Genomic DNA, 15,198 nt, shown 5'->3' with positions numbered 1-15,198 from the left:
TCCCACTGTCTTACAACTGTCACTGCAGCAGAAGAAAATGAACCATAAAAACTGTTCAGTGGCCCCTTTTTATTAAAGCCTCTCAGAAGTTGTTTCCATGCGTGCGAGAGTCAGCATGTGGTCCCTGCAGCCTGGTCTCTGGGCCCCAAGCCCACCAGCCTGAATATCCATCACCGCATCACTGCTCACAGCCACTCGGAGGGACCTACACACTCTGCCCCCAATCACCACCAGCAAGCCAGAGATGGGAGCAGATGTGGGGGCTGTCTAGGCACAAAATAATCACCATGTAACTAACCTTTATTTCCTTTATTCCAATATCTCTTTGTGGGTGAACATGTTAGGGATTGTAGGAACGAGACATGTAGACATTTGAAGATTCTGGGGCGCTGGGAGGGCATTTCAAAGAGCCCTGGGCACCCTCAATGACCAAAGGAGGGAGAACTGGAGCCTGCTGTCTAGCACCCTGCCACCATTCGTGTTCCCACTCCTGTTTCTCAAACCACGATACAAAGCACTTTCTCCCTCGTGTAAGATCTAAACAGCCAGCTGGGTCTTGAGCCCGTTTCTTTAGCCGTGTAGCTATGGGTGAGCCTGTGGGTGAGCCAACTCTGCTCACCATTCTGCAGTAGCAGAAAATCATGCATTATTGCACCTCCTGGCCAGGGACTGAGTGTTTTCAGTGTTAGAGGAGCTCAGTCTCTCAAAGAAACCTTAGTGGAAGGTCAAGGCACACAGGTCCGGGGCTGTTCCGGACATCACCGGCTATGGCACCTGCTGGGTGAGGGTGGCAGTGGTAGCTGAGTTCCAGGGCAGTGGGAAGAGCACTGGGCTTGCGTTCATGCCCTGGGCCCTCCCTCACTGGCTGGTGACTTCGGACAAGCCACACCTCACTTTTCTCATCTGTAACAAACAATAGCAAACTTTAGTTTCTGTTTGCTCTGTTATCAGGCACTGTCATAAGCACTTAGGTTAACTCACTGAATTCCCCCTACAGCCCTCTGAGGAAGATACTTTTATTCTCGCGTTTTTTCTGTTGGGAAACTGAGGCAGGGGATGATTAAGTAACAGTCCAAGGTTGCACCTCTTACCTTGGAGCTGGGATTCAGACCCAGAGAGCTGAGATCAGAGCCCATCCTCTTCACTGGTACCCTGGGCTTCCTCACCCAGAACCAGAGGACTTGGAATCCCTACCCCGCAGGGTTGAAAAGACTGGATAAAATAATGTCTGAGAAAGAACTCTCATTCTTTTTTTTTTTTTTTTGAGGCAGAGTCTTGCTCTGTCGCCCAGGCTAGAGTGCAGTGGCGTGATCTCAGCTCACTGCAGCCTCTGCCTCCTGGGCTCAAGCAATTCTCCTGCCTCAGCCTGCCGAGTAGCTGGAACTACAGATGGCTGCCACCACGCCTGGCTAATTTTTGTATTTTTAGTGGAGACAAGGTTTCACCATGTTGGCCAGGCTGGTTTTGCACTCCAGACCTCAAGTGATCTGCCTGCCTCAGCCTCCCAAAGTGCTGGGATTACAGGTGTGAGCCACCGCACCTGGCCTCATTCATTCTTTTAATCTTCCCCACTCTCCAAAAAAGCCTCGCCATCAAGCAGCCTGTGGCCTAGCCTAGGGGCCAAGAACAACAGCCCAGTGCCCTCATATGCCAGGGAGGCTCCAGGGGAGATGAGGAGGCAGAGGCAAGGCTGAGGAGATTGCATGCAGGTGGGCTGTCCCGACTCGCATCCTCCCGTTCCTGCGCCCACCCCTGCACCTGTTCTTGGGGCAGCCTTCTCTGTGGTCTGCAGAGCAGGGAACCTTCGCGTGTGACTCCTGCTCTGGTTTTCCCAGCGGAGAAGAAGATGATGAGCTCAGCCTCTGCAGCAGGAACCCAGCAGATCTACTCCCAAGGAAGCCCATTTCCCTCCGGACACTCCGGGAAGGCCTTCAGGTATGTGCCAGTGAGGGGGACAATGGCGTGGGAAGATGCTCCCTCACCAAGAAAGTCCTGAGTCTCAGAGCACAGCTCTGTGGGCTGTAATCATGAGTTAGTGGTTACTGGCGCTCCGGCCTTGGGCTAAACTGAGGATTCTGGTGGCTCTGCTTCTGCTCTGTGAGCCCTCCATGAGTTGCCGTAGATTCCTGGTGTCAGTTACTCTTTCTTGGATGTGAACAGCACCAGCCACTGTGTTCTGTAGCAGTGATTGCCAGCGAGAAGGGAGTGAGTTCCCTCTAGCCAGGACCCAAGTGAGCTGGAGCTGGGAACAGCTAAGGTAGCAGGAAGTATCCTGTCATCTGGTACCCAGAGGCTACAGCCAAATCCAAGGAAGACTGGACAGCTCAGCCCATCATGTCTGAGCCTCATCCTAAAGGGCACTCCAGGCTTCAGGCAGGGTGTCCAACCTTCCCAAGGCTTGGTTCTTAGCATCAAGGGCATCTAGTAGGTCATTGAGGAAGCCCTGACATCATCACTGGAGGCAAGGTTGGCTCCACTGACTTCTGGGGAGACAGAAGCATAAACTGGGAAGAACAGTCAGAGAAGCTGGCAGCTCTTGGGGAGGGTGTGTGGGCACTCACCTGTGCCTACCGGACACCCTAAGTTCCTCATGCCCAGCAGGACAGGGCTCCCCCAGCAAGGTTAGCCAGAGCCTAAGCAGAGCTTCCAGATGTAGGCAGAGACCAGGAGGATAGGTGGGGCTGGCCACTCAGAGAGAGGGCCCTGCCAAGGGACTACCCTAGACACAGGGAATGAGGATCTTGCTTCCACACTGGTTCGTGGACAGACCTCCTGGAGACAGATTAGCAATACTGCAGTGGCTCTGGTCATGCCTGCAGCTAGGTCTCGCTGAATTGCACACTGCTCTGAGGCTCTGAGGAGCTCTGGCTGCAGGCAGGGGCTCTGGTCTGGGGACAGCAGACAAGAGGGCAGCCCTCCGTGAGCAGTCCCTAACCATCATCACTGCAGGTTGTGCGGCTCTGCTGAGCAATAGTCAAGCCCTCCAGACTTCTCTTGGCGGCTGAGTTACTCAGCTACTCAGCACACTTTGACCGATCTTGGTCTATGCCAAGCCCTGTGCCAGCCCTGCCCGGGTGCTCGTGTTCATTGGGTCCTTGTGACACTTGCTGCTTGTCCTTCGCTCTGGACAAAGGGGATCAGGGAGGGTACAGCAGCAGGAGGCAAGGAGGGGGCAGTTCAAAGGCAAGAGGATAGCCCAAGGTGGCATGGCCAGAGAAGGTCTGGCTGACTCTTCAGCTAGGTCTGAAAGCAAAAGTCAGGTTCTGCCTCCTGACCAGGGCAGAGGTGCAAGGGCCTGAGGAGTGTGCTGAGTGAAAGCCTCGAGGAGGCATTGTTGGAGGAGGCCTCACTAATGGGAGAAACAGAGGATGACCACGTTGTTCTATGACAATGGCCTCACCCAGGCTCTGCACCTCACACTGGACTGTCCGCCCTGAGCCCTGTCTGCAGCAGCAGCCGTGGGAGCCATGTGAGGAGGAGGACATTGTCACTGATGGCCTTTGGGAGAAGAGTGAAGCTGCAGACAGTGCTCGGGGCAGACAGTGCCAGCATGAGGCGCACAGCCTGGGTGAGGCCATTGTCATAGAACCAAAAATGTAGGGTACACAGGGTAGTGATGAGTGATGGGGAAGGAAAAGCAGGCTTGGGGCAGCTGGCAGTGTGGGGAAGGAATCCAGGGAGTGTCTGAACACCTGTGCAGAGCCTGGCATAGAAAAGGCACTTGCTGAGTACTAGTCTGTAAAATGAATGAATAAATGACTGAGTTAATTAAAGGATGCCTGTTGGGGCCAAAGCCTGTGGAATGTGCAGAATTTCCTATATATCCGAAGGGTCTGAGCTGGCTTGGGTTGGGGTAGGCTGTGGGATGAAGGACTCTGGGGCCCAATACAGCCATAGGGAACCCTGGGCCGCTTGCAGAATGGTGTTGCTGGCACCCGAAGTGTATCCTCACCCACAGTCCTCCCGCTCTGGTCCCGCCAGTTTTGGTCCCTGCCTGTCCATACTAAGGCAGGCAGCTGTAGCTCAGAGGCCCCCAGGGAGGACTGTGCACAAGGGCTGGCTCTTTGCCCCAAGAAGCCCATCCCTTTCAGTCAAGGTGCCTTTCCTAGGGCTTCTACGCTATAGCAGCCCTCATCAATCAGTGTTTTGGGGAGGACATCAAGGGCTGAGGGTCTGTGGGAGAGGGCCCTACTAGACCATAGTGAGCAGAAAATGTCTTCTGAAGCAATACTTCCATCAGGAAGGAGAATGGGAAAGGAGCCCTTATGTTAAATGAGAAATTGATTGTACAAAGATGGGAATGATATCCCCTTTATATAAGCGACTGAACTTATTTTACAATGATCACTGCAAGAATGTCTCTGACATTCTTGGTTTCTCCCTATTTTAAAAGAGATCAAATAGCATAGGAAACTTATTAGAATACAATAGTAAAATTTTACCCGGTCTCTACTGATCTCTAGCCTGCCTTTCTTTTAACATGGAGCTGAAAATCCACCTCTACCAAAAGCCTTCTGTGATGAGCCCCATTCTGCCCTACTTGACTGATTCATGGGCACCCAGTGCACTGCCCTGCATGCTGCGCTAGTCCCAGGGAGGCAGGACGAGGGGCCTGAAACGAAGTAAAAGTCTGCCCCCAGCCTTTTAGTCTTTGATGAGCTTCTCATGTAATTGACATAGCCCGGAAAATCTCCTGGAAGAAGCGCCTGGTGGTACAAACAGACAGTGCCTGCCGAGGAGCTAAGCAGGGTCAGAGATTTAGCCTGCAAAGGACATGCAGAGAGCACAGCACACAGCAGGGACCTAATAAAGATGAACTGAGTTAAGTCGAAGGTGAACCGAAGGTGGGAGGGATAAACTCTGGGTGGCAGGACTAGGCCCATCCAGCAGGTTTTCATTGAGAAGCTTTTCTTTCCATTTAAAACTGACAGCCTGCAACCTATTTCCTGAATCTTTAAGCCTCATAGGTGCCCCAAAGGAACAAATTAACCAGAGCACGGAAGAATGAGTGAACACTGGGACTTATTTTTATTCTAAGAAGCTTCTCTCTTTGTGGGATCCAAATCATCTGTTGAGAGCAGAGGATGTACAGGCATAGGATAGGGGCTGAAGATTGTGTGGGAGACCCTGGGGAGGACGAGGAGAGGAAGTACCAGACTACCAGACATGGCAGGACTACTCAGCAGTGTGGAGGAAGCCCTGAAGGGAGAGGAGGACAGCCAAGGGGCTTTGAGGCTCATGATGTGTTAGTCATTTTCTCGAGTGACATGCTGCATGGAGAGAGAGCCAGGAAGGTGGCCCAGGGTGGATTGTGTGGTTGGCTGGGCGGGTAGCCTCATGCAAACCAGGTGTGTCCTCGGGATAAATGCATTTTCCTCTTTTCTAGCTCTTCAGTGGTTCATGTGCCTGGAGTGAATGATATTCAGTCCTCCTCTTCCACGGGCCAGAACATGTCCCAAATCTCCCGGCAGCTAAACCAGAGTCAGGTGGCGTGGACAGGGAGTCGTCCGCCCTTTCCGGGACAGGTACGGGTGTCTGTGAGAGCGTCTCCCCTGGGTGCCCAGAGAGGCAGAGCATTCTGGGAAGTGCTTTCTTCGGACTGCGGCTCTGAGGATGGGTCAGGCCCTAGCTGGAACCAACCACCCTCACAGCCGCTGGCTCCTCAGGAGCACCGGCCACCCTCAGGGCCCTCGGAGAGCCGGGTGCCCCGCCTGCGACTTCAGCAGCCTTTTCTCCTTACAGCCATGCCCTGGGGCAGCTGGCAGGAAAAGGCTGGGCAGGTAGAGACACCCCATCAAGAATGAGCCCTCATGACTCTGGGCCTCTGGCTGCTCCTGTGCCAGGAGGACATGAAAACACCCACACTTTGGACACCCCCAGACCCCTCATAGTCACTGTGAGGGTGGGTGTTGCCCAGGGAGTTCTGGGTGTTCATAATGCCAAGGCCTTGGTAACCGGACGCCAGAGGGCCCAGATCCTTGTAGCCCTGGGGATTAACTTCAACCAGACATGCCCCAAAGATTCTGCAGCTCCTGGGCCCTCACATGCCATGCTGATCCAGGCCTGTGCCTAGCCAGACAAGAGGGCCATGGGGAGTCACTATCAACCCAGAGCAGACACTGCCTCTGTGACCAGCCTGGGGCATGGGTTGGGGTGGGGTCTGCTGCTGATGCTTTCCATCTCTTTGCTTTGTCCTGATTATAGCAAATCCCATCTCAGTCCAGCAAGACTCAGTCATCTCCCTTTGGGATCGGAACGAGCCACACCTACCCGGCAGACCCCTCTTCCTACAGCCCCCTCTCCAGCCCAGCTACCTCCTCACCAAGCGGGAATGCCTACTCCAGTCTTGCCAACAGGACTCCAGGGTTTGGTAGGTGGGGAATGAGGGAATGAGATTCTGGGAAAGCCAGAAAGCAAAAATGCTTTCTGAACATCCTGAATTCAGGGGGCTGAGCTCCAGGCTCCCAGCTACCAAAACAAGGCCCGGAGGTTTCCAAGCACCTCCTCTCTCTCTGGCTATGAGGAGGCCTATGGTGTTCCTAAGAGACTGGATGCTTAGGCCTTGGCTTTGTGATTTGGCTTTATCATTTTCAAGGCACTGGGATGATGTTCCTGTGCTGTGATGTGATCTAAATATCATTTTAACCCATTATGGCCCTAGCAAGGATTTTCAGGCCCCCCAACTCAAAAACCTTATAGTCTTGTTTCAAGAAACTAGAGAATAGCTATAGAGACAATCAATTGCATAAATAATCCTGCAAAGTTTTCTCTTTCTTTTAAATATTAAAAATACCTATCTTACTTTGTTAACAAAACCTCAGGCCATAGAAGGTTAAGGAATCGCTGTGTCCTGTGCATCTCTCAGGATCCTGGGCTTTGCCCACTCTCCATGTGTTTAAGGAACCTCCTCAGCCTGTCTCCCAGGGCTGGGGCTCCACTCCACGTCAAGACAGGCTCATAAGAGACCCATGGTCCTTGTAAGAAGTCCGAGCTGGTGCCTGCTTTCTCACAGTGAGGTCACTGGGTGACACCCAGCAGTGCAGCTCATAGAGCTTTTCTCTACAGAACTGATTCTTCAGATGAGCATGAAGCTGAGCCCAAACATCTGAATTTCCACGTGGCAAGTTAAAAGCTTCCATTAGAACTGCTTGCCTGTCAGCCTTATGAACAATTCTGTGCAGGCAGAGCGTGGTGACTCACATCTGTACCCCAGCACTTTGGAAGGTTGAGGTGGCAGATCACCTGAGCCCAGGAGTTCGAGACTAGCCTGGGCAACATAGCAAAACCCTGTCTCTACCAAAAAAAAAAAAAAAAAAAAAAAAAATTAGTCAGGTGTGGTGCATGCCTGTAGTTCCAGCTATTCAGGAGGCTGAGGTAGGAGGATCATTTGAGCCCAGGAGGTTGAGGCTGCAGTGAGCCATGATCACACCCCTGCACTCCAGCCTGGGCAACACAGTGAGACCCTGTCTGAAAAAACAAAAGAAACAAAAATGCTATGCAGAGCCCCTAGCACACAATGGGGAGTTGTCATCTGCTGCCCAACCCTCCCCACCTCCTCTGCTAACAGCAGCACGTCTGCTCCACTCAGCCCAAGGTCTTGGGGCACAGCATTTCCTGAGGCCATGCTTGTCCCTCCAGCCTTAGTCACATTTACTTGCAGTGTGTTCTCCTGTTCACCTGTTAAGCATTCTTGCCACACAATTCACCGGAACCAAGTTTAGAAGCACAGCACCCTGTTTGAGGAAGGAGAAACCCAATGGCAGTTGCTTTCGAGTCAACCAGGCACTCAGCACAATTACCACCTTGAGCCCAGAATCCTGTTTCTCAGGACAGCATCCACCTTCCTGCAGTCACACATGAGATCCTTCTCCACATCTGGTTCCTCACCTGGGTGCGGAGAGATCCCTTCATCTCCTCCTGAAGGTGGGCCTCGTAGACTCAAGTCCCCCTGGGTATCTAGTTCTTCCTGGAAGCGCAGGGACCATCTGGCACTGATCTACTCAAAAAATCCTTCAGTGCCAGGCCCCAAATCAGCACTGGAAAACAGAAGACAGGAGACCTGGTCCCCACCCAGAGAAGGACACAGTCCAGAGATGGGGGCAGGGGAGACAGACAGGTAAAGGGAGGCAAGCAGGACAGTCTGCAGTTGCAGCAGCCATGGTCTGTGAGGGGGGCCCTGTGGCTGTAGGCCAGGAGAGTCATTATGTCTGATGGGGTCAAGAGAGGCTTCAGAGCAGAGCTAACACGTAACCCTGGCAAGGTCTTGGAGCATCCCACTGTGGCTGTGACAAGAGAGGTGGGCAGGCCACTTCCCTGCCCCAACCATCCAGTGCCTTTAGCTCCATGCCTCTCTCTAGTCTCCACTAAACAAATGCCAGGCCCTGAAGTATGAATTTAGATGGGACACAGGAAGGACAAAGCCCTGGGCTGAGGCCACTGCACCACTGATAGCCAAGAACAGGCTCAACACAGATGGGGCTCCAGGTTCGGTGACCATTTTTTTACATTTGCCTTCAAGCTATCTCACACTCAGGTGATAATAATAGTAATGATAGCAGCCTGCCCTTACTGGGTGCTTATTTTATTATATGCTAGCATGTAGCATTCATTCAGTACTCACAATAGCCCTAAGAAGGAGATACCATTATTATTCCCATCTCACAGATAAGTAAACTAAGGCACACTGAGGTCAGATAACTTACCCAGGCTAACTTACTGTAGCTGATAATAGCAGAATCATGCCTTTGGAGCCAAGAATCAAAGCTGGGCAGTACATCTGAGACCGTGCTCCCATCACTACTCTGTGCTTACCATCATTTTCAAATCCATTCACAGGGGACCTCAGAATTAAGCAAGAATTGGATGTCCCAGCAGATGTCCCTTGATGTACATTCATGAGAAAGGGGCTGGAACCCTTCCAATGACAGCATGAAAAAAGAGTATAAAATCAAGAAATGAAGGACTGAGAAGTTTCCTATGGCCTTGCCATCCGTGCATCACGTGTTACCTTTGGCCACAGCTGTTTGCATGGAATAGGATGCAGGGAGAGTGTGTTGAAAGCCAGGCTGTGGTGGAGTGAGCAGGTGATGGAGTGGGGATGAAGCTGAGCAGGAGAGCAGGAAGGGAGGCTCAGTCTTGGGAGGGAGAGGGAGACCTCGAGGTGAGGGGTTGCTGTCATCATCTGTGATGAGTATGCTGCTGGAGGAAAGCTCCCAGTGCAGGCAGAGGGAACCCAGGATAAGGTGTTGGGGTTCACATCAGAGGTGTAGGGGGGGCCTGGAAAATGGGTGGACACCAGACCCCCTTCTGACCACAGGGTCAGCCTTTACTCCACAGGGCTTCAAGGAAGTGGAGTCCTGGCTGGGAGAAGAGGTCAGCCTTTGGTTAAGGACAGAAGAAAGAGGATGTGTGGTTAGGAAGAGGGCCCAAGGGTTGTTCGTTAGTGAGGATGGTTACTCCTGAGGGCACAGTGGGTAAGGGTGCAGAGAACAGAGCAGGTAAGTATGGGTGAGTGGAGAGGGAACAAAGCAGGTAAGAATCGGTGAGTGGAGAAGGAACAGAGCAGTCTGCCTCATTAATGATCAGTTTCATTAATTACTAAACACAAAGCAGGCTTAAAAAACAGGCAGTGTTTACATTTGCAATGGACACACACCCTAGCCCAGCATGGGCACATCTGAGTGGCTTCCCAGTGCCTTCTGTGCAGCCCTGGGGCCTATTGGTGTGGCACTGATGGGTTCCTGGGCATGGCAGCACCCCACAGTACCTGGCCTCAGATCATTATCCATGGCCAGAGCCCAAAGAGATAGCACAGTCAATCCCAGCTTCCCGCTTCTGGCTGGCTGGAGCAGGCAGGAGGTTTGAAATGCCTGCTGAGCAGACTTGCCGGACATCACCCATTGGTGGACCAGGGGCAGACATCAAGTTGTGACAAGCAGAGCATGTCACTTTTGAACAGTGCTTCAACTGTTTCAGACTCCTCAGGATAGCTTTGTAGACTGTTTATATATTGAATGAGAAAAAACAGCCCTGCCTGTGTCTCAGCCCTTTCTGTGAAACACATGCTGGTTTTGTTCCACGAGACTTCAGGAGTCAAGTCAAAGCATTTCTTCCATTTCAGGCTTTTTGAGTTATCTTGAGCTTTACTGCTGTCATACTTGTGTTTCCAGTCTTAGTTTCATTTTCATTTTGAGTCCAGTCCCAGCAAAAACGTAGCCATTTGAAATGTAGCATCCACTAGGAAACTACACAATCCGTCTACATAAGCCCTGAAAAATCCAAGCATTTATTCCCTTAACAAAGTAAGTGGGGAAAGTGTTGTGCCTGTAGGGCCCAGTCAGGAGACAGAAACCATGCCAGTGATTTGAACAGGAAAAATTTAAAGATTTTGTGACTAATAAAAGATGGTTAAGAAGGACCCTGAGGAATACAGGAATAATAATCGTGGGCAGCAACTTCCACCTCTAAGGCTAAGGGAAAGTAGACAAGACAGGAACTGAGAACGTAGAAGAGGAGAACCCACCCCACAAATCCTGAGGTTCAGCCCTTATTGGAGAATGTGCGTCAGTCTTGGTAACACACTATAGAGGCTCTGGACTGCAGTGGGTCTGTAAAAGCAGCCTGCCAGCTGACTGAGACGCTCAGTAGGGGGTGCAGATGGACCAGAAATGGTCTACACACCCACCTACCAGATGGCCAAGAATTTCCCCAGGGAGTGCCGGCAGGTAAAACTGATTCACAGGAAGCAGCCTCTGGGTGGTAGAGAAATGTGCTGAAGAGGGAGCGCCCTGACATCCTGCACACTGCTGCTAGACACACTGCAGGAGGAAAGAAACACCTGATCCAGGAAGAGAAGCCACTTCGCTGCGACACCTTGCTTGTCTCTCCAGCGTCCTCTGTTGAGAAAGCCTAATGCTGCACTCGCTGACAAAGGAGAACTGTTTGCAGGGTGTAGTTTCAGTGTCATAAAACAGGGCAAAGAAGGATGGATTTAGAGCTAAGAGGCAATAAATTGACAACTGACAAGAATGTATATGACCTGAACCCTCAAATTGCTCAGTTTCTTTTCATTTCAACTACTGCCAGGCATCTGCTTGTTGATATTACCTTGTTTCTTGGAGAGATGCAGGGAGCCAAGGCACAGATTGCTCAAAGAGAAATGGCTCAAAGGTGCTGTAGCAGATCATGTTTTAATTCCCTGACTTGCTTCAAGTGTGGCATACACATATATAGGATCTAAGTTACATTATTTTCTTAGCAGCATGCTTCCAGATACAATGTCTTGGCAAGCACCAGCATGTCCATAGCTCCTTGTTCCCCACATGCTTCTCAGTTTAGGGTGAGGTCTCTAAAGCAATTCATCCATGGATGACACAAGTCAGATCAGGTCGATAAAGATTAAATCAGGTCACAGTAAATAAACTAACAACTCTGGGGATGAACGTCATTTACAAAGATCGAGAAACACATCCAGAACACATTGCCCTTTCGTAAAAGAGCCATGTCCATCCCAGCCTGCCCCACCCAGCCCATTTCACTTTGGAGAGGGGAATTGAAAGAATTTGTTATTCCAGGCTGGGTGTGATGGCTCATACCTGTAATCCCAGCACTTTGGGAGGCCGAGGCAGGTTGATCCCTTGAGGCCAGGAGTTCGAGACCAGCCTGGCCAACATGGGGAAACCTTGTCTCCACTAAAAATACAAAACTTAGCCGGGCATGGTGGTGCACACTGAGGCAGGAGAATCGCTTGAACCTGGGAGGTGGAGGTTGCAGTCAGCCAAGATTGCACCACTGCACTCCAGCCTGGATGACAGAACAAGACTCCATCTAAAAAAAAAAAAAAAAAAGAATTTATTATTCCAAAACTATCTGGAGTAAGAAACGAAAGGCATAATTTGAAATAGGGGAACAGGGTAGGCTAAGCACAGGCAGGGAGCTGGTAGTATTTCGCTGATCTGAAATGTTTGCAGACACCATGCATCTTCTTCCTCCTCAGCTCCTGCCCACAAAGCTCGGTCCCGGACATTTTTACCAGTGAATTGTGGGGAATTATAGACCTCCCCATCCGTAATACTAGTTAGTGTTGAAAAGGTGAGGCCTTAGCTAGAAGGCTCAGAAAGACTGTAATCCTTGCTGTGAGGTGCGTTTTTCTTCTGCCTAGAAGGCATTTGTAAGAGAATGAGCTGCCCTTTTGGTGCACTTTGTTCCTTTATCCAGCAGGGTTTCTCAGTGTCAGCACTATTGACATTTTAGGCTGGATAATTTTTGTTGTTGGGGGGGCTGTCTGTTCCTTATAGGGTGTTCAGCAGCATTTCCCTGCCTCTACTTACTAGGATTTCTCTGTTTATGATAATGACAAATGTCTCCAGACATTTCCAAATGTCCCCCTTGGTTTGGTGGCAGGGTGAGGTTGCGCAAAATCACTTGATTGGGAACCACCGAGCTAAACCCAATGACATAGGACCTCCAAGCAGGACTTCGAGTGAGTCTTAAGTCTTAGGGCAATTTCCAAATCAGCTGAACCTCACAAGGAAAAATGTTAATGAGAGGAGAATGATAGCATTGAGCTTCAAATTTTTAAAAAAGGAGGAATGTCATCCCTTCCTCTATGACCTAGGAACCCACAAGCTCCTCAAGATTCTGACCTGTGGTCTGGAAGCCCACGCAGCTGGCCCAGTTGTTACCAGCCCATAACACAGTCTCTCTGGGCTGGGAGGTGGCCCATGCACCAGCCAGGGCTGTAGCAGCCCAGCCCGTGCTCAGGAAGCCACCAGAGTGAAACTCAGCTCATAGTTTGTAACTATGTAGGTGGCTTTGGAACAATAAAGTAATACAAGGATTTTGGTGACCACTGGGTTTTTTGTTTGTTTGTTTGTTTGTTTTTCCAGAAAGAGGCTTGTAGGTACACTGTGGGGTGAGCCATGGGAAGCCCCTTCTTGCCATTTATACGCAGAGCAGGTCAGTCAGATTTAGGTTAAGAACCCACAATGCTCTGTTATCTAGGAGAGATTACACTGAAGTTCTTGCTAACTATCTGGTCAGAGTGGTCAATACAATTCAGGAGAAAAAATAAATATACTTTCAGTAGCAGAGGCTGAAAAGAGGACTTTCCGCTTATCTCTTCCAGCACATGGCCAGTGAACTCATTCTTCAGGTCATCTGTTTGGATGTAACTTCCTCTAGAAAGACTCAAATCTGAGCGAGGGCCCAGTCCCAGGTCCTCCTGTGGCGGCCTGGACTTCCCTTGTAAGAGCTCATAGCAATTCTGCTTGCCTAGTAACGTTCTCAGTGGCCAGGTTTGACCATCACTGCATTACCAACATGCTGCTCAGTATTAGGTATAAAGTAGGCCTTCGATTTAAACATTGTATCAAATGAACGCACATGGCCCTCAGTGTCAAAAAGATCTAGGTTCGAACCCTGGGTCTGGCATTTGTAGGCTAAATGAGTTGGGCTAATTCCTTGATGTCTTTGAGTCTCCGTTTCCTTATCTGAAAAATGTGGATAATGGGCTCATGGTTCTTAGAGTCAGAGTGACGAAAAGATGAATTGAAATAATGTAAAATACCTAGCATGATTCATAGCATATAGTCATATGATGTGCACATGGTCAGTACTCCCAAAATTCTTCCTTGACTATTTCCAAAGCAATCCCGTTAACTGATTTTTCCCCTTGCAGAACATTAAGAATTTTTATTCTGAAATCTGGCATATGTAATTAATAGAATCAAGTACCCCAAATATGAATAGAGAGCTAATCTTCCTCTAATCATTATTCCCCTCCACCCTTCCTCATCTCTGGCTATCCCTGAGGTAAGACTGGTGAGAGAATGTGTGCTTATTTCATTATACCCAGAAAACCTCAAATGCAAATAGAAATAAAACTTCATGGAATGTTCATGTTCTTCCTTCTCACTTCCCTCCCTCCCTCCCTCCCTCCCTCCCTTCCTTCCTCCCTCAGCAAGTTCTTGTTGAAGACTCCCCTATATTCCAAGCACTATTTTCAGTAAAGCCTGGGGTAGACATAGATACAGTCCTTGGCCTCAAGTCCTCACAATTTGGAGTAAATCAATATAGTGTGATGGGCCACAGACAAGCTAAGAGGAGACAGTGACTGAGGAAGTCAGCCACACAAGGTCACCTTTGATTAGGGCTTTGAACCTGGCTAGAATTATCTAGGCACAGAGAAAGGGAAGGATGTACATGGCAGAGAGAACACATGTGCAGTAGCACAGAGATGTAACTGCGTGTGGCATCATGGGGGACATGCAAGTGTTGTCATGTGACTAGGGCAAGAGGGGCTGGAGTTAGACATGAAGTGGGAGATGAGGCTGAAAATAGATGCAGATCGCGAAGGATCTTCATGCCAACATCCAGAACATGGATGTTACTTGCATAGACCGTAGTCAGCCACTAAGCAGTCTGTAAGCAGTGGACTACTGTTGGAGGGAGATCACACCAGTAGCTGTGTGGTTATGGGGGCAGTGGGTGTGGCCATGACTCACAGCACTGGTTGGGGCAGTGAGAATGGATGAAAGCAGGTAGGAGCTGAGAGATGGTATTTAGGGGAGTGGGAACTCAGCCGATTCCAGCCACTGATTAGACGTGATGTGGGAGTGAGGGGAAAGAGCCTATGCTTGTGTTCTTCCCCTCCAGACTATGTGAGGAGGTGAGATATTGCTTTAGGCATGGAGAGCTTAAAGTGTCTTTCATACTGCTTAGACATGGCAGGGATGGATGGAGCCAAAGCTTAGGGAGCTGGGACTGTCAATACCACCAGAAACACAAGTTTATCATCCTTAGCTCTTCCCACTCACACCCTTCAGCACAGCCAGTAATCAATCAACAAGCCTAGGCACCTCCTTCTCCATCACATCTCAAATCCACCCACTGCTTTGCAGCTGGCTTTTGTTCCGTGTTTTGAGCCACTGTCATCTCTTGCAAGGATTGCTACAGCAGCCTCCTCCTGTCTGGCTCCTTCCCTCTCCTCTTGTCTACCCCATTCCTTTCTCAGTTGGTCTCTTTCCCTCTCTTTTTGTCTACCCACCCATGGACCATCCACATCTGTGTGCTTTCTGTTTCTGCTTAAAAACCTTCAGTGTTTCTCTGTTGTCCCCAAAGTTGGTCATACTGATAGTGTGGAACCTGACCCCTGGCTTACCCTCCAGCCTTATCTCTTATGACTTGCCTGATCAAACT

General features: G+C 50.2%; 1 protein-coding gene across 8 annotated transcripts in view; it reads left to right on the top strand.

Moving 5' to 3' along the window:
• LOC105493104 (aryl hydrocarbon receptor nuclear translocator 2) overlaps positions 1–15,198 on the top strand; it is a 201,482-nt gene that overhangs the window by 177,119 nt on the left and 9,165 nt on the right. For 7 of the 8 annotated variants that reach the window (XM_011760538.2, XM_071100814.1, XM_011760542.2 and 4 more), the window contains 3 exons: positions 1,836–1,935; positions 5,387–5,525; positions 6,205–6,370. In XM_011760538.2, the coding sequence (XP_011758840.1) occupies positions 1,836–1,935; positions 5,387–5,525; positions 6,205–6,370 (405 nt within the window). Of the gene's footprint in view, positions 1–1,835; positions 1,936–5,386; positions 5,526–6,204; positions 6,371–8,835; positions 11,850–15,198 lie in introns of those variants that run through there. The other variant, XM_011760545.2, reaches the window with a different exon arrangement.

Source organism: Macaca nemestrina, chromosome 7 (assembly GCF_043159975.1).
Source record: "Macaca nemestrina isolate mMacNem1 chromosome 7, mMacNem.hap1, whole genome shotgun sequence".
Classification (NCBI taxonomy): Eukaryota; Metazoa; Chordata; class Mammalia; order Primates; family Cercopithecidae; genus Macaca; species Macaca nemestrina.
The sequence above is the reverse complement of the archived record's forward strand: the minus strand, read 5'-3'. Positions and strand labels throughout refer to the sequence as shown.